Consider the following 18,572-nt stretch of genomic DNA (forward strand, 5'->3'; position numbering starts at 1 on the left):
CCCTTGAAAGTATTTAAGTGTGGGATCATCACTCCCAGCCCCTACTTCCAATTTAGAATTTAGAATAAGAGAAGAGGGCAGAAAACAAAGGCTTAGGAAATGTCAACATTTAAGAACTGGGAAGAAGGGGCGCCTGGGTGACTCAGTCGCGTAAGCATTCAACTCTTGGTTTCAGCTCAGGTCATGATCTCACAGTTCATAGGTTTGAGCCCCGAGTTGAGCTCTGCATTATCAGTACAGAGCCTGCTTGAAATTCTTTCTCTCCCTCTCTCTCTGTTCCTCCCCTACTTGTGCACCCTCTCTCTTTCTCTTTCTCAAAATTAAAATAATAATAATAATAATATTAATAATAAAAATAAAAAGAACTGAGAGGAAAAGTAAAACAGAAAGGAGGGGCGTTTGGGTTCAGTCACTTAAGCGACTGACTCTTTATTTCAGCTCAGGTCATGATCTCACAGTTCATGAGTTGGAGCCCTGCAATGGGCTCTGTGCTGACAGCATAGAGCCTGCTTGGAATTTTCTGTCCTCTTCCCTCTCTCTGCCCCTCCCCTGCCAGCTCTCTCTCTCTCTCTCACAAATAAACATTAATAAAAAACAAAAACACAAAGGAGCAGCTTAAAAAAAAAGTACCCCCGACCACCAAAAAAAAAAAAAATGTTTCTAGCAGCTTAGAGAGAAAAGTACTTTACGTGGGCAACTGTATCAATAGATAGGGGTGGAGAATGATTTCCTTGGAAAGCATTGGCGACTCCAGAGCAAAAATTCTCAGGGGAAAGTTGGTATTAAGTCAACTTTCAGTGGAATGAGGAATGGTTGTAGACTTCTTGAGAGGCAGTACCAAAGAGGGGACTGGTAAGCACAGTTGGCCAGTGGGATAGGATGTGAGGAAGTGTGTTGCCTATAGATAATTTCAAAACAGCAATAAAACTGACTAAAGTTTGTCTTCTTGTTAATATCGCCATGCTCTGGCAATTCCAAACAAGGTTAGGGTTAAAATTCTCTTCCCCTAGGCTACCACTCTTAAAGAGAGGGATAGAGCACAGAGGGTGAAAGGAAAATGACTTTATAAGACCAAAGGACCTTGTGAATGTTTATAATAATAGGAAAAGAGCAGCCTGGAGGATGTGTTTTAATGGAGTATGGGTTATACTCAGTAAAGCAATCTGAGGATACACAGAATGCACAAAACACAGGAATGATTTAGCCTCGTAGAAAAAATAGAGACTCCAATTCCTAGAGGAAAACTCCTGATTCTTGATTCAGAATTGTTGTATTATGGCAAGTTGTAGATATTTTGTGTTTCTTGAGTTAATTCACAGATTCTGATTCCATTATTACATAGTTACTCATTTTATCCACTTTTGAAGACAATTTTTCAACAATAACATGGAAGCACCAAAAGTGACTACTACTTAGTTATTTTATGGATTTCATGTAAAATGATTTTAAATGCATTGTGTTAATAGATATAGTCTAATTTCTGACATTAAATGATTGTATTCTGCATTTGAACTTATTTCATACAGGTAACAAATATTGGGTGTTTAAGGATACAACCCTACAACCCGGTTATCCTCATGACTTGATTACTCTTGGGAGTGGAACTCCCCCGCATGGAATTGATTCAGCCATTTGGTGGGAAGACGTTGGGAAAACCTATTTCTTCAAGGGGGACAGGTCAGTACACATTTCACTTGGGAAAGACAGTTAACTAATGTTTAGAGAAGCTAATATTTCTCCTCTATAGTGGATGTGTATTGTTGATTAAGAATCTGTGTGATATAAAGACAAGAATTAATGAAATCAAAAGTATTTTTAACAACATTCAAGATAATATTCCTGTAATATACCCACATAATATGACCTTCTTAGGAATGTACATGTTCTTCCTCTTCTCCAATACTTATCATGCCTATAAATCTGTGTAGGCAGCATATCTCTAATCCTGCAATGCATTTTCTTGATGTTTTACTTAACTTTATTTTAAAAGCACTTTATCGCACAGTCTGTTTTGTTTGCTTGTTTTCATATTCAAAATTAAAGTTTTACGCTCTGCATGTAATTAACTGTGAGCATTTTCAAATAATCCAGTTTAGTCATGGGTTCTAGTTCTTAAGAAGCTGATTGTTTAGGTACCTACAAACAGGTGTTATGAGCTATCACTTAGCTTAAAGTGTAATTAATATCCCTTCCCTGTAACTTTCTTTCTTTTCTTTTCCTTTCTTTTCATTTTCTTATATGGCATTAGTAAAAATTGAGTGAACTATACTAGTCTTATGACTCGCGGCATCTACTAGGCTCCACTCCTGTGCATTTTTGATATAAAGGGCACATAAAATGTAACTGGAAGTCTGTTTTTTATTGGTTTAATTTAGTATTAGGTAGAAGAAGTAATAGAGATGAAAAATAAATTTTTAATTACACTACTACTAGCTGGGTCAAATGTGACACTCAGTATAATTTTTTGTATGTAGAAGACTTAAGTATGCATTTTATAGTAAATTAAAAATACATAAATAGGAGTGCCTGGGTGGCTGAGTCGGTTTAGCGTCTGACTTTGATTTCAGCTCAGGTCACAATCTCATGGTTCTTGGGATTGAGCCAAGCGTCGGACCCTGAGCTGACAGCCCAGAGCCTGCTTGGGATTCTCTCTCTCCCTGTCTGTCTGCCCCAAACCGGCTTTCTCTCTCTCTCTCAATAAATAAATAAACTTAAAAAAATACATACACATACACACAAACACACATAGGAACAACAGGCTTTAATGCGCAACACCTAGTATTTGAGTTTGCCTTATAATCTTGGCACGGTTTAACCCTATAATATGTCTCCAACTTTAGTAGAAAAATATGTAAGGCATAAACTTTATTTTATATATAAGATATATATAAGATATATAAGATATTTTATATAAGATATAAACTTTATTTTACAATTTGTTTTTTTTAACTTAAAATTTTTTTAATGTTGATTTATGTTTAATTAATTTTAATTAATTTTATGGAGATAGAGCATGAGCAGAGGAGGGAGAGAGAGAGAGGGAGACACAGAATCTGAAGCAGGCTCCAGGCCCTGAGCTGTCAGCACAGAGCCCGATGCGGGGCTCAAACTCACGAGCTGTGAGATCATGACGTGGGTTGAAGTCGGACGCGTAACCGACTGAATCACCCAGGTGCCCCTTTATTTTGCAATTTGTAATTTTTAATTGCAAATGATTTCAGACATGGAGCTTTATCTGTGAACAAAAAACTCCTATAATTTGTCTTCATGGATTAGAATATATACTTTTTAATTTATTGTGTTACTAACTTTCTATACATTTGATTTGAGTATACTTCTATAGCAAAATGTTCATAAACTTGCAAGCAATATCATGAAACTAAAGTTTTGCTAAGTGTTTCTTACTAAATCACAAAACAAAAAAGGTCTATCAAACAAAAAATCTATTGAAGGAGAAGATGCTACTTATAGCCACAAAAAGTTGATTCTCAGCAAGATATAAGTGGGTAGAGTATGAAAGAAGAAAGAAGAAATTGATGGCCACAGCATGGTGACCAGTAATGAAAATAAATCTGCAGATTTATAACATATTCCTTAAAATAACAACCCTGAAGGTTGTTAGAGTTTAAGCCCCCAGCTAGTTTAATTGCTTGAATGTACCCTTTCAGGACCAGGTTCAATAAGGAGTGTTTTGTTGGTTTTTTTCGGGGGTGGGGGATGGAGAAAGGCATAGAAACAAAAGGCTGACAAAACACACTTCTGCAGGACATTTCATGTAACAGTTTTAATGAGGATTTCCCAGATGGTAACAAAAACTGCCATTCTATGATCAGAAAGCCTGTTTTGTTTTGTTTTGTCACACATGCCGGTATTACTTTTAAAATGTTTCCAACCTAAAATTCAGCACTTATTGAAAAATTTAAGTTTAGAAACTAAATGTGCACTGCCTCAAATAAGTGAAATCAATGAAGGTTAGATACCAAATTCATACTAGAATGAAGGCCATAGTAAATGGGAAAAGGAGTTTTAGTTCATTTGTTTCCTACTTGAGACGCTTGCTACATGCAAATATAACAAAATATGGAGAAATACTTTGTTTTAAGCTCTGCCTAAATAACTGGTTTTATAGGTTTAAAAAATATTTATAAGTTGGTGCTCCCAGTGGCTCAGTCAGTTAAGCATCTTACTTTGGCTCAGGTCACGATCTCAGGGTTCACAAGTTCTACAGCTCAGAGCCTGGAGCCCGCTTCAGATTTTGTGTCTCCCTCTCTCTCTGCCTCTCCCCCACTCCTGCTCTCTCTCTCTCAAAAATAAATAAACATTTTAAAAAATTGTTTTAATATTTATAAGCAAGAATCCAATTAATTTCCATGTGTGTGATCTTCTGTAAGATTTCATGAGTCATAGGTGGCTTATAAGCAGATTCCTTCATATTCATATAACTCTATAATTCCAAAATCACAATTTGTCAATACTTTCATTCTAGATTATAAGTTGATGGATAAGACATTAAACTACCTGACTGAAACATATAAACAACAATTTGGTTGTCACTTTTACATAAGAATTCAGTGAGTCTTTCTTCCTTATAGACTGTATATTTTTAATACCTACCAATTTTTTTAACATTTTATTTATTTTCCGAGTATATTTTTGAGAGAAAACACTGAATATTGCTTTGTCCTTACTTACTTCTCCCTCTTCTCCTACTGCTCTTTCTGCTTAAGAAGGGTGGCAGGGGACGGATGATTGTTGATTAATTGGTTTCTATTTCTCTAAAGCTAAGAGAAGAAGGAGATTTTAGAGATCATCTAGTCCAGGTGTAAAAAACTCAACTGCCTTAAGGGGCCAAGCAAATAATGTATATACTGCCAGGTACAGCAATAGTATGTAAGGCAATAATAGTAGGTAGTGTAGTCAGTGGGAAAGTACAAATATACTAGAAGAGCACTCAAAATCAGAATCATTATTTAATTTTCTAGACATACAAAGCGCAGATTTAAATTAGATTTGGTCCAAGTGCTACCATGTGTCAGCCCCGCATCCTGTCCATGTCCTACCAGTGTGTAGACAAACTCAATTACACTCCACAGGAATTCATCCTTCTCTAACCCAACTGCCCATGCTGATAGTATGAATATGAGACAGACTTTTCAACTCTCAACAGCTCTAATTCCCACTTCCTTAAGGTTTCTATAGTACTCCGGGCACAGCCCTCATTCATTGATTCAAAAAAATATTCTGAGCACATATGATGTGACTGACATGTGTTTTCAAGAAAGGACCACGAGGCTTCTGCTTCCGTGGCACTTAGCTTCTATTAAAGGAGGCAATAGTAAGCAGGAAACAACTAAATGAGCCTAATCTTTTAACACTGAGAAATGCTACAAAGAAATAAAGCAAAGTGATAATGTGATAGAGACTCATGGGTGGGAAGCAGTGTTTGGAAAATTGGTGTAGAAGTCAGAGCCCTTGCTGATGAAGGAGACACAAGAGCGGGGCCTTGGATGGGTGAAGTTTCAGCCACAGGAAGCTGTTTGGAACAATAGGTTGTAGGCAGATGACATAGTAGTGCGAAAGCAATAATACTGGAATATTTAAATCCGGTAAAACATTGTGGCTACAACATAGCCAGTTAAGTGGTAAAGGTAATCGGTAAGTCAAATAGGTAAGCATGGGCCAGATTATATGGAGCCCTATAGACCATGACAAATGTGTTGGATTTGATTCTAGTACAGTGAAAAAGTATGGAAGGTATTTTCAGCAGGAAAGCAAGATGATCTGATGTGTATTCACAGACATCACTGTGGCTTCTGAGTAAAGAATGGGCTTCAAGAGTGGAAGCAGAGGGTCACCGGGAGGCTGTTGGAGTAGTACAGGAGGATACGATGGTAGAGGTGGAGATGGAGGAAAAGGAATGGGTACATGATATATTTGGAGTGTAATCAGAACAGTCTTTCTTATGGCTTGGATTTTAGGGGTGAGAAAAAAGCAAATTAAAGATAACTTCTAGGTTTTTGCACCTCAAAAATGGAAACGGTGGTGCCCTTTCCGGAGATAGAGCAGACTGGGGAAGGAATATTGGGGAAAGGGGATTAAAAGATTGAAAATGTGCATATTTAGTTTGAGATGTCTGTTTCACACACCAACTGGAGGAATTAAGTGGGTACCTGGATAACTTGAGTTTGCCTCAGTGGAAAGGTCAGTCTCAGGTACACACTGGAGAATGATTGACATAAATTGTATTGATAGCAGGGGCCTACATCAAATCTCCTAAGTGTACAGATAGCTAAAGATGAATAGTTGAAATGATGGCTCTTTAAATAGATCTGTAAAGTCAGATTAAAATTTCCAGTATTTCACTATTTCACATACAGCCTGGAACTCACTTCCTCAGATTCCTACTTGCCCTTTTCTTAATACACTATAATTTGATACTTGGATACATTTTGATCCTCATAGCATTTAACTCTAAAAGGCTATGTTTCTAACTCATCTGTCAGCATCTTCTCACAGATACATTCCCTATGGCCATACTTCATTCTAAGCTTAACTTTTAACAAGTTTAAGATATGTTCAAAGAAAGACAAAATTTAGATCCACTTTTGTTTTTACTATTATCACCCTTAATAGTCAAACAGAAAAACATTTATTTCCTTCAGCTTAACTTGTGTGTTTATGAAGTAATTACTCAATATATGTGTTTTTAAGATCATTCAAGGGGCGCCTGGGTGGCGCAGTCGGTTAGGCGTCCGACTTCAGCCAGGTCACGATCTCGCGGTCCATGAGTTCGAGCCCCGCGTCGGGCTCTGGGCTGATGGCTCGGAGCCTGGAGCCTGTTTCCGATTCTGTGTCTCCCTCTCTCTCTGCCCCTCCCCCGTTCGTGCTCTGTCTCTCTCTGTCCCAAAAATAAATAAACGTTGAAAAAAAAAAAATTTAAAAAAAAAAAAAAAAAAAAAAAGATCATTCAACACAGTGTAAATTGGTATCTCCAATTCTGTTGCATCACTAAGAATGTTTCTGAAGAGTGGGACTTTGTATAATTATTTGGGTATGAAAAAAGAAGGGGTGTTGTATTTTGTGTAACTTAACAGAAGCGAGTAGTCTTGACTCTGGAGTACAGATGAGACAAAGTAAGATGAAGAAATGGCTGGCTCATGTGAAATTACCCTTGGAGCCATTTTTTGTTCAGTTTGAATTTGGTAGGTATACCATTCCAGAATTTTCTATACCATTTTTTCTTAGCAGAGAAATTTAACAAAATGCTATATACCATTACATGGACAACTTTTGTCTCTTATGGATGTGACCCATGCTTAAGTCAAATAAAATGAATAAATCTCATTTCTAATCATAATTTATTTTGAAGCGTTGATTTGCAGTGCTTTTCTCAAAGAATCAGCAATCTAAAGTCATAATTCTACATTAGAGATAACTGATACATCGGAAGGAAAAAAAACTATAAATTTCATTTATAATAGGTTTTATCATTTGCTGACCCTCCTACACAAAATTCCATTTTTTTCCATTATAATATCTAATCTGTAAACCCCCAAATAGTTTATTTACCCAGGTTTCATCTGAATATGTTAATATGCTTCTCAGGGAACCCGTAAACTTATTTTTCAGGGAGAAAAACATCAGTGGGATGAGCTTTTTGTTCATTTTGAAATATGTTCAAATATGTTGGAAATTAAAATGCTAACTTGTATTTATGAATAAGCTTCAGCACCTCTTATAAGACATCTCTGAATATAGTTAGATGATTCTAATCACATTCAAATTCACTGGATATATATCAAAACTGCCACATTGGGGCGCCTGGGTGGCACAGTCGGTTAAGCGTCCGACTTCAGCCAGGTCATGATCTCGCGGTCCGTGAGTTAGAGCCCCACATCGGGCTCTGGGCTGATGGCTCAGAGCCTGAAGCCTGTTTCCGATTCTGTGTCTCCCTCTCTCTCTGCCCCTCCCCCGTTCATGCTCTCTCTCTGTCCCAAAAATAAATAAACGTTGAAAAAAAAAATTTTTAAACTGCCACATAGCAGATAACTGAGGGTCCAAGCCTACTGAGTGTTTCAAAAATTGTGAAATGATCCCAAATTATAATTTTGCATTATCTGTCAGTGACGAAAGGGAGGAATGTTTTTACTCTGATAAATTCATACCGGAATTATGTTCCTACAAGAGAGTGTAATAGAATTCACATTCCATTAATACTTTCTTGAAATTGTGATCTCTATGAATCTTATGTGCTTGGCATATAATATAGGTGCTCAAAAAAGTGTTGGTGGGCAAATGACTGAACAGAAGGAGGGAAGAAGGAAAATTATACTTAAGTATGTTAAGAGATTGAGAGAGAGTACTGAGAGTAAGAATGCTATGCCCAAGGGAAACAATAACACTAACATGCTAAACTATGAAGCTGAGAATATTAGAGTTTCAACTCTGCAACTTTTCAAAAGAGTGAATGTGACTAAATCATTATCTTTTAACTGAGTTGAGTGACTATACGTACTAAATCTATGGTTAGGACATCATCATAGAAAGCATTGTAATATGCAATATAAAAGATTGTTGAGGGACTTAAATGAAATAAAATAAAGTAATGTATGTGTATAAATTTATTTATAGCTACAAAAGCCTATATAAATTACTGGTATTGTTATAAGAACATCGCTACAACTACTTCTCAGAGAACAAACCTGGTTTCTAAGAATGTAGTTAATCTTTCTTAAATCACACACAGGATGTGATCCCATTGTCCCCAGGATTTGTAATTGTTCAAAACTTCTGACATAGCAATATTGAAAAGCTTACTTTAAGTTGTAGTTTATATCCAAAAATAACATTTATTATAAGTAAGTCATTATTTAATCTATCATGGAGGAAAAAACCCTACCAAGTAAACTTTGATACAGTATCTACTGTAAAGTACATTCTGATTTTAGAGATGTAAAATGCAAAAAGAAAAGTTTTTCTTAGAATCTGTGAAAGTGAGGCATTAAACATTTTTCTCTCTGAGAGGTTTTCTTTTCTTTTCTTTTCTTTTCTTTTCTTTTCTTTTCTTTTTTTAATGTTTATTTATTTTGAGAGAGAAAGAGTATGCTCATGAGCGGGGCAGGGGAGAGAGAGAGAAGGAGACAGAGAATTCCAAACGGCCTCTGCCCTGCCAGTATAGAGCCTGACATGGGGCTCAATCTCACAAACCCTGTGATCATGACGTGACCCAAAATCAAGAGTCGGACTCTTAACTGACTGAACCACCCAGGTGCCCCTGAGAGGCTTTCTTTATGGTCAAGTGCAGGAACCAGTTGACATGTATGTCTATTGTAAACACCACTGAAATATTTACTGAAGAGATGATATCTTGAAATTTAACCAGAGTAACCATTCTATATTCATCATAGAATGTTCTGTGAGAAAGAAATATTCAGAAATATTTTTAAAGCAGATGTTCCCATGAACTAAATGTGAAAGCAAATATACTTCAAAATTGGTAGAACATTACACTAATGATTCTGCCTTCTTGTCTTCAGAAAACAGGCCCAGTCACCACTATATTAGCTCAGTCTTCTCCATGAAGCTTTTCCTGATCTTTCCATCAGAACTGTTCCATCTTCTTTTGATGAGAATCTGTGACAAATACCTGTAACAGGGTATTTCCCTCTTTGGATAAAATCTGCCTTGTGGCTTACTTATTGGAATACTTCATGAAGCCATCTTTTTCTCTTTTCCATGTAAACATTGAGGATGGAGGAATTGCTAATATTCCAGATGTTACTTGAATGGATGTTTCTAGGAACTATAGCAAAACCTTATGTACAAAACCCCAGAACTCAATAGATAAAGAATCTTCCATAGACCTAGAATAGGAAAATATCCAAAAAAGACCAGGAAATGCTTATTTTTTTTCTGATTTCAGCCAAAATACCTGAGATAATGAATTAAGTATGTCACTTTCCAAGCCTGTGTTGGTAAAACACTAGCTTTAGAAGATGGAAAGAGATGTTTAGTGGGAAAACAAGGCAAAAGGTTGTCAAATAAATTTAAATTTGGAAAACCGTATTTGGAGGGCACAGAGGAAAGAGGAAGGAATTTTAAAGTCAGACCAATTGCTTATAAATCTATCCCTTATTGTCCTCTTAGAAGTCTCCTCTCTTAAAAGGGGACAATGATGACTGTCTGATGGGTTTGTTGTGATTAAACGGGATGATGCACAGAGCATATGCCTGCCCTAAAGTGTCAGGAATACTGGGAACTGCCAATGGCTTCACCCCAGCTTTGTCATTTCTTTTGAATATTCAACGCATAAACTTCTTTGACTCTTAGAACATATAAACAATCATGACCGATCCCCAGGAGGGCAGGTTACAGTTTGTTTTTTGGATGTCTAGCAGTTCTGCGAAAGTGGCTGAAGGGCCACCATGTGAAGGCATGGGGATCTAGAGTTCTGACTCTTGGCGAGCTTTCCTTTTATCTGTTTTCCTATCTATACACTGAGGACTCCAGTGAAGACCTGCCCTAAAGTCCACACTCATATACTCTTCAACAACTCCACTTTGATGTCTAGCAGGTACCTGAATTTAACATGTCTAAAACCAAAATCGTGATTCTTCAAACCAGCCCAACTTACCTTCCCCCACTTCCCTATCTTACTGAATGGCAACATTATTCTTCCACATGTTCCGGCCCCAGATTCTTGAGTTGCACTCAACTTCCTTCTCTCACATCTTGCATTCAACTCATTAGTAAGCTCTTTGGGATTTCCCTTCAAAATATATCCCAATCCCTTGAATTACCATCAACTCTACAGTTTACATTCCAGTCCAAGGACTGTTGCAGTGACATCCTAATTGGGATTCCTGCTTCTATTTTACCTCCTTAAGTCTATTTAACTCACAGCACCCAGCATGTTCCTTTAAAAAATAAGCCAGATCTTGAAGCTCCTCTGCTCAAAATCTGTGTTGGCCTCACATATCCCTTAGAGAAAACCCAGAGGCTTTGCTGTAGCATAAAGGTCTATCTAATCTTAGATTCTGTTCCCACTCTGACCTTTTCTTCCACTTACCAGCTCAATTCTAGTCACCCTAGCCTTCTTGTGGATGCCTAAGTGCTCCAAGTTTGTGCCTGCCACAGTAACTTTCAATAACTAGTTCCTCTACCTGGAACTTCTTCTCCCAAAAGCTGTATGTGTTGCACCTCACTTCTTTCTGCTTTCTGCTCAAATGTCTGACACAGGAAGGACCTCTCTGTTCACTAAAATGGCTTTCCCATATGCCTAGGTAACTTTATCTGCTTGTTTTCTAAATCTTACCACCTCCTACCATAGTATGTATTTATTAATAAATTGTTTTATTGCCTGTACATATCCTAAAATTTAAAAAAGATGAGAGCTGGGCATGTCTGCTTTGTTCAAGGTTATATCTCTATAGTGTCTACAATATGCCAGGAACATAAAAGGTACTCAGTAAATATTTGTTAAGTGAACAAATGAATGAAAAATGAATCAAGATTCTGCTTAAGATGATTCCAAAGAAATAAAAGTGTTCTGCTGCCTAAGAAAGATTTTTCAAAAATCATGAAAACCTTGGGGCGCCTGGGTGGCGCAGTCGGTTAAGCGTCCGACTTCAGCCAGGTCACTATCTCGCGGTCCGTGAGTTTGAGCCCCGCGTCGGGCTCTGGGCTGATGGCTCAGAGCCTGGAGCCTGTTTCCGATTCTGTGTCTCCCTCTCTCTCTGGCCCTCCCCCGTTCATGCTCTGTCTCTCTCTGTCCCAAAAATAAATAAAAACGTGGAAAAAAAATTTAAAAAAAAAAAAAAAAAAAAAAAAAAAAAAAAATCATGAAAACCTCTTACTCATCCTTAGGTTGATGATACCCTTTTGAATTGAAAATATATTTAGGAAGCACAATATACTTAGCTAGAATTTTTAAATTAATTTTACCAGACAGAATAAATATACAATAATAATACCCATTTTTAATATGTGCAAGACAGAAAACAGAATGAATGTTCTTTGTATCCAATGTCTTTCTAATGTTTTTAATCAGTTTTGTAAATCATTAACAGCATACAGCAAGAATTTAATGAATGTTAGCCATTACTGTGTATACATAATTTCCTTCTCTATGCATGTGTTTTGTTTTTTGTTGTTTTTGTTTATTATCCTTTTTAGATATTGGAGATATAGTGAAGAAATGAAGACCATGGATCCTGGCTATCCCAAACCAATCACCGTCTGGAAAGGTATCCCTGAATCTCCTCAGGGAGCCTTTGTGCACAAAGAAAATGGTATGCAGCATATGCATTATATATTTCATGAGTTTACTAAATATTTTAATAATGCATTCTAATTTTTCATTATGAGAGATTAAATCATTAGAAAATACCATACTAGGGCCATAATATATTTATGTGAACTTTCCTTCGTAAATTTATGCTTAATATTATGCTTCAGATGTTGTTTTTTTTTTACCTCAGCTTATTTTAGTTTATAAGAAAAAAATGAAGGTAATGTTTTAAAATGAAGGGTGTGGATACCTTCAAAGTAACCTCGCCTATTTTTCTATTAAAATTACTAGAAAGTTAAGAGCAGACATATATAGGACAGGAGCTGGTCACAAGGAAGGTATGTTATAAGTGTGGCCTGAGACACAAAGACATCCAGTAATTGTGCATGCTGAAGATGTTAATTTTTAATGCGCACCTTTGGCTTAGAGTGTCAGCAAACAGGGAAGATCCCAACTCAATACAGTCAGGCTAAGTGGCTGAATGATTGCTCAATAACAAGAAGCAGATCAGAGACCTGCCCGTGTTCCTTGCTCTCCATCTCAAGATTTGAGTTTCAGCCAGGTCCAAAGTAGAAAGTTAGCCAAGCGACGGAAAATCCATACACTCCTATCTGTTGGTATATGTAAAATCTGAACATTTCTCTCCTCATTCAGAGATTAGTAAATAGGAATAAACCATAATAATAATTAAATATTCCAGAACAATACACAGTATTCCAGAACAAAGGAAAGAGAAATAATTCTGAAATACATAGAAAAAGCACACCATAAGAAAATGATATACCATTTGGGTCCTCAATAGCATGAAAGTCTGTAACATATACTCAACAAGAACAAAATAAATATCACTTGCAGGAACAAAATTAAATGTGTCGGATGAGGAAAGAACAAAAAAGTTTACTGAAGAAATAGGAGGAAAGTGAAAATCAACACCACCACTGAAAACTATGATTAATCATCAGCATATTGCCAGAGTTGAAGACAACTATACACTGAGTGTAACCCTGAAGGAACTGAGACCTGGAATGAATAAATACCAATCAGAAAAGTCTAAGTACACAAACTGTTTTATGACCCTTGTCATATGAAGTGATATACTACATGCTCTATGAGAGTACCCCACAAGTAATATAGTATAGGCGGAGACAAAGTCAGAAAGAACCTAGAAGCTCTGATCGTATAACTTGTTGAGAATTATAGGGTTTTTTTGTATATTCTATTGGTTCATAGAATTAAAAGACCAAGTTAAGATAAAGCCAGTATGTGATAAAAGCAGAAATGCACAGGAAAGGGCAGATAGAAATGAAAACATATCTTTCAAAAGGTTATCAATAAAAAAATGAGGGAAGTAACAGTGCAGCCACATTGGAGGCTTGTAAAACCAGATCAAAATAAGTTCAAAACCTCAAACTATACAGATGAATTTGAAAAGGACAAAGGAATGAAAGAAATAGGTGAAAAATGATCACATGGAGGCCGAAAATTGAAATTACCCCTACGAATTATAGGTGTCACCGAGGAAGAAGCTAGAGGAGAGGAGATTTCTTGAGGTTAAATTAAAGGGCTTTTATGAAAGCCCAGATAAAACCAACTCTAGGTAATATTTACAGAAGCCTTACCACTGCTCTAGACTGTCTTCAGTAAAGATTATCACATAGTATACAAAAATATTGCAAAGAAAATTCAACCGAGATCTCACTGGTTATTACCTCTAGAAAGTTTGATAATAGTTTCTCGTTCCTTATCTTTGTTTTATTAACTTTCTAAACTGAGTCTACCTTTTATAATAAAAATAACTTTTAAAATAAGTAGTAAATTGTTTCACAAGATTTAAAAAATACACATAATTTTTTTTAAGTTCATTTATTTTGAGACAGAGAGAGAGTGCAAGTGTGGGAAGGGCAGAGAGAGAGGGGGAGAGAAAGAATCCCAAGCAGGCTCCGCACTATCACTGCAGAGCCCAACATCGGGCTCAAACTTATGAACCATGAGATCATGACCTGAGTTGAAGTCAAACACTTAACTGACTGAGCCACCCAGGCACCCCTGAAAAAGTACACATTGTCTGAATTCCTTACCACATTAACTTTTCATTTTCCGTGCTTCTATTTACAAGGCCTCTAATATCTGAGATCTGATCAGATTCTCTGGGGATAAATCATAATTATATTAAAAAAAATCTTCTTGATGCCCCCTGTCCCATGGTTTTTCATATTCTTTTCCATCTGAATATTTAATCATATTCATTCTGTGTAAATCAGTGAAATTGTGCTGAAGAGTATATTCTGAACTGAACTCTTTCATAAATAGTTTCTGAACAAGTATGAAGCAACACATCAAAATTGTTTAAGTTAGAATACATAATTATATTCTTTTGGTTATATTAATACAATTAACAAAATACTATCAGTTTTCACCCCTGCCAAAATTCCTACTCAATTTTATGTGTCCTACAAAACAGGACTGAGACTACAAAGATCATATTCCTATGAGCATTTTCCCCACTCTCTACCCACCTCAAAGGTCAATTTCAGAAGGGGGAAAAAAACAAGTTTTCTTCTATTCAGAATTTCGAGGCTTCTCTTTACATAGTAAAAAATAATTTTGTAAAATACTGACAAAGAACATGTTGGGAAAAATCAACGCTTACAAATGACTAAAACCTACAGATGAAACTGCAATATATCTATGTTTTCTGGACCCCTCCTGTTCAGTCCCCTCTTTGATTTGACTTCAACATTGAGTCACTCTTCATCTTTCAGGCTCTCCTCCTTGAATATCCTTTTTTGCTTACCCTATCCCTTGCACTCAAAATCTCATAATAATCAGCTTATATGCTCATTATCCGCTCTGATGTACACTCTTTGAAGACAGTCACATAGTAAACATTCAATAAATATTAGTTGTATAAATTAATTTTATGCCTCCCATTAGTCTAAAAATTCACTGCCTGGAGGAGATATCTCATTTATCTGAAACACTTGTTCTGTACAATAGCAATACCAAACGATCTGGAAGGCCTTGGTCTGTCAACAGCAAGGTCTCCTCTTTTCATTATCTACAGATATCATGCTTGTAGCTTCTTGCCTTAAATTCATAGTTTACACAATTTCTTCCCTTGGATTTGTGTATGAAAGATGAAAAGTTCAAATTATTAAGTAAACAAATTTGTATTTGTAGTTTGACTCAAAGTAATTCCCCATAAGTCTATGCGCATGGTATTTGATAGTCATAAAGTTAAAGATGATAGAACACTGAATGTTTTCTCTGGTTTATCCTTCTGTCAATGTAGGAATTTGTTCCTTGGAATCGTCTCCTAGTGGTAATCTTTAAAAAAAAAAGTCTACAGATTCAGCAATTCAGCTATAGGTTTTTGAAGAGTGCGTTTTATATTATATGCCTCCCTATATACCTACTGGTATTAATTTTGCCATTTTTATCGATGAAATATGAATACTTGGTGCTATTTATTGAATGCCCATCGTATCAGTTGTGCTACATAAATTCATTATCTAATTTAATTGTCCAACATAAATAACTTTTTATGTAATTATTATTTATTAATGAGGAAACTGGCATCAGCTAGTTTAAGTAACTTATTCATGATCATAAGAAAGGTAAGATTATATATTTGAGGTTTGAAACTAGAACATTCTAGCCCCACTGAATGTGCTATAATATACTATCTCCAAAGAGGAAAATTTAACACCATTCTCTACATTATATCATTAAGGTAACTGATTATCTGTCAAGTCTGGCTTAATTTTTCATCATGTCACGCTAGACAAATTCAGGCTTTCTCAGAATGTAGCTTCCTGAGCCATCATCCTCCTGGTTTTCGCCTGTAACCATCTAAACAGTTTTCTCATTGTCCTGTCTACTTTTAGTTTCTGAAAACACAGCAATATAAATGAGATTTGAGTCATAAAGAATATAGTGGAATGATTTCTTCTTAGCATTTATTATTTGACCATGTTTTAAGCAAGAACAAGTTTTTAACACATACTAAAATTTTAGTGAAGAATCACTGAATTGCCTCTCCCTCAAATTGTTTCTATGTTAATTGCCATCAAGGCATACCACCTAGATATTCTATATTTTCTCCTTAGAAAGTGCACTTCTAAGGTAAATACAAGATTCTACTTTTAAACTGTTGCATTTCATTCTGCTGATTGCAGCCCTACTCTAGCCTGATTCTTGATTCTGTTGATTTGCTATAGTCCCTACTCCCCATTCTCACCCTGGGTTAAAATATACAAGTGAAATTCAAACACATATTTCCACAAGATTCAGTTTATTCATTCACATTTATTAAACACTAATTAACTTCTTACTAATAAATATATCAGAGTGGAAAACAGAGAACACATAGGCACTGTCATCCAGGAGCATCTACTAAGTTAGAACAAGACAATTATGGTGGACAATGTCTCATTACATTTTAGGATTAAGCAATAGAAAAGTCACCAGTAAAATCCAGTCAAATATGAGAGAAGAAAAAGCTGTCACATAATACATTACAGCCCCACTGAATTCTTTCTCAGAATTTCTCAAAAAATGGTAATTTGGGTAAGAATTCATCTCAGGTTGCTATTCTTATTAGCATAACATCTACGACAGTGTAACATCAAAGCTACTCTGAAAAAGGAAGAAAAATGAGTACATCAACATTTCTTCAACCAGGTGCTATTTCATAAGTGGGGAAACAAAACCAGACCTACATTATTGAGTGAGATGAATATTGCGGGATCAAGGTTTGACAGATGTCTATTACCATGATTTCAGGCCATTTCTTTTCAAGCATTTTTATTATTTAAATTCTATGGACTAGATATGTTACCTCATAACAAATATATTCAGTAAACTACAATCCTACTCCTTTATGTGGAGTGTGCTACTATAAAATTTGGCCTGTATAAATGTAAAAATGGAAACTTCTGAACTTTTGCATCATACCCAGTAGGTTCACAGTAATTAGCTTTGACTAAAAATTAAAGATGAGGGCACTTCCAGCTGTTGGTTTCCAGTTTATAAATATAAGAAGTAAATTCACCTGTTTTGAAGGTCTGTTTAATTCTAAATCAATGCCATTATTCAACAGTGATTGTCTAATGTACTATTATCTGGCAAGTCTTCAACGTTTCTTCATCCAAGCTTGTTGAGTAATTACATTGGATTTCATTAGTGTGATCAAATACCAGCTCCCTGCTGAAATATTTGAATCTACATACACCTGCTTTCACTTGGCAAGTTACTCTGATTGCAAAACTGCCCTTCGAAACTAAAAGCACCAGCAGATTTTTATGGCATTGAACAGAATGATTTCCAAAATGAAGTGACCTGAAGTGCTGGTCTCTCCGAGAGGAAATTGTTGGAAAGGTGTCAGAGTTTTTTGTTGCATGGGTGTTACCTCTCACACCTGTGATGTTTAATCAAGAAGCATTTGTTAAAAGAGATCTCTAAAGGACACAGTTTTAGAAAAACCATTAAGTATTCAGGCTCCAGAACTAGATCAAGATTTAAATTCTGCTTTCACCAGGACTTGGACATATTATTTTATCTCTGAGCCTCGGTATCTTTGCCTGAAAAGTATAGGTGCATAATTCCACCTGACAGAATGGTTATGAGTATTAAAATATGTCATTTACTGAGTTTTAAACACAGTACTTCTTACGTAATAAGTGCTCAATAATACAGGTTAAAGAAAACCATCATAAATGATTATTAGGCCTACTATTCAAAACAGCTCCCAAAATAAAGTTTTTAATTATAGCATTAAAACATTTCTTCTTGGCTTCTTGAATTTTATCTCAAAGTAAGAATTAAGTCCAATGAGTGTGAGTGTAGTCACAAAGAAACTTGACATGAAGAAGCTCTGGATGAAAAGAACTTTTTTTTCCCCAATAAAAACAACAAAAATTGAGAGAACAGCCCTAAATTCACACACACACACACACACACACACACACACACACACACACACACACCAGCTTTCAAAGTCTATTATCTGCATCCATAATGTTTTGGAACAGAAAGCATATGTACTGCTAGTTACATGAGCTTTCCACAGACCACCTCCTCCCCCATGAAATATGTTAGTTGGAAATATTAAAGATAGAATTGTAGATTGATAGATACTCTACTTTATTAATCCTTCACTACATAAGTAAATAAGAATGTTAAACGAAAAGGACAAAAGAAGGAAGAAAATGGGCATGATGTAGAACCAGAAATAAGGTTAGTGCAGAAATACTCTAAATACTTATTTACTTGCTGAGATTCC

The 18,572-nt window shown here is 35.9% G+C and overlaps 1 protein-coding gene across 4 annotated transcripts in view; it reads left to right on the plus strand.

The window, feature by feature from the left end:
• MMP16 (matrix metallopeptidase 16) overlaps positions 1 to 18,572 on the plus strand; it is a 313,070-nt gene that overhangs the window by 268,100 nt on the left and 26,398 nt on the right. For 3 of the 4 annotated variants that reach the window (XM_045454527.1, XM_045454526.1, XM_045454529.1), the window contains 2 exons: positions 1,527 to 1,677; positions 12,175 to 12,290. In XM_045454527.1, the coding sequence (XP_045310483.1) occupies positions 1,527 to 1,677; positions 12,175 to 12,290 (267 nt within the window). The remainder of the gene's footprint in view (positions 1 to 1,526; positions 1,678 to 12,174; positions 12,291 to 18,572) is intronic. The other variant, XM_045454528.1, reaches the window with a different exon arrangement.

Source organism: Leopardus geoffroyi, chromosome C3 (assembly GCF_018350155.1).
Source record: "Leopardus geoffroyi isolate Oge1 chromosome C3, O.geoffroyi_Oge1_pat1.0, whole genome shotgun sequence".
In the NCBI taxonomy this organism is placed as follows: Eukaryota; Metazoa; Chordata; class Mammalia; order Carnivora; family Felidae; genus Leopardus; species Leopardus geoffroyi.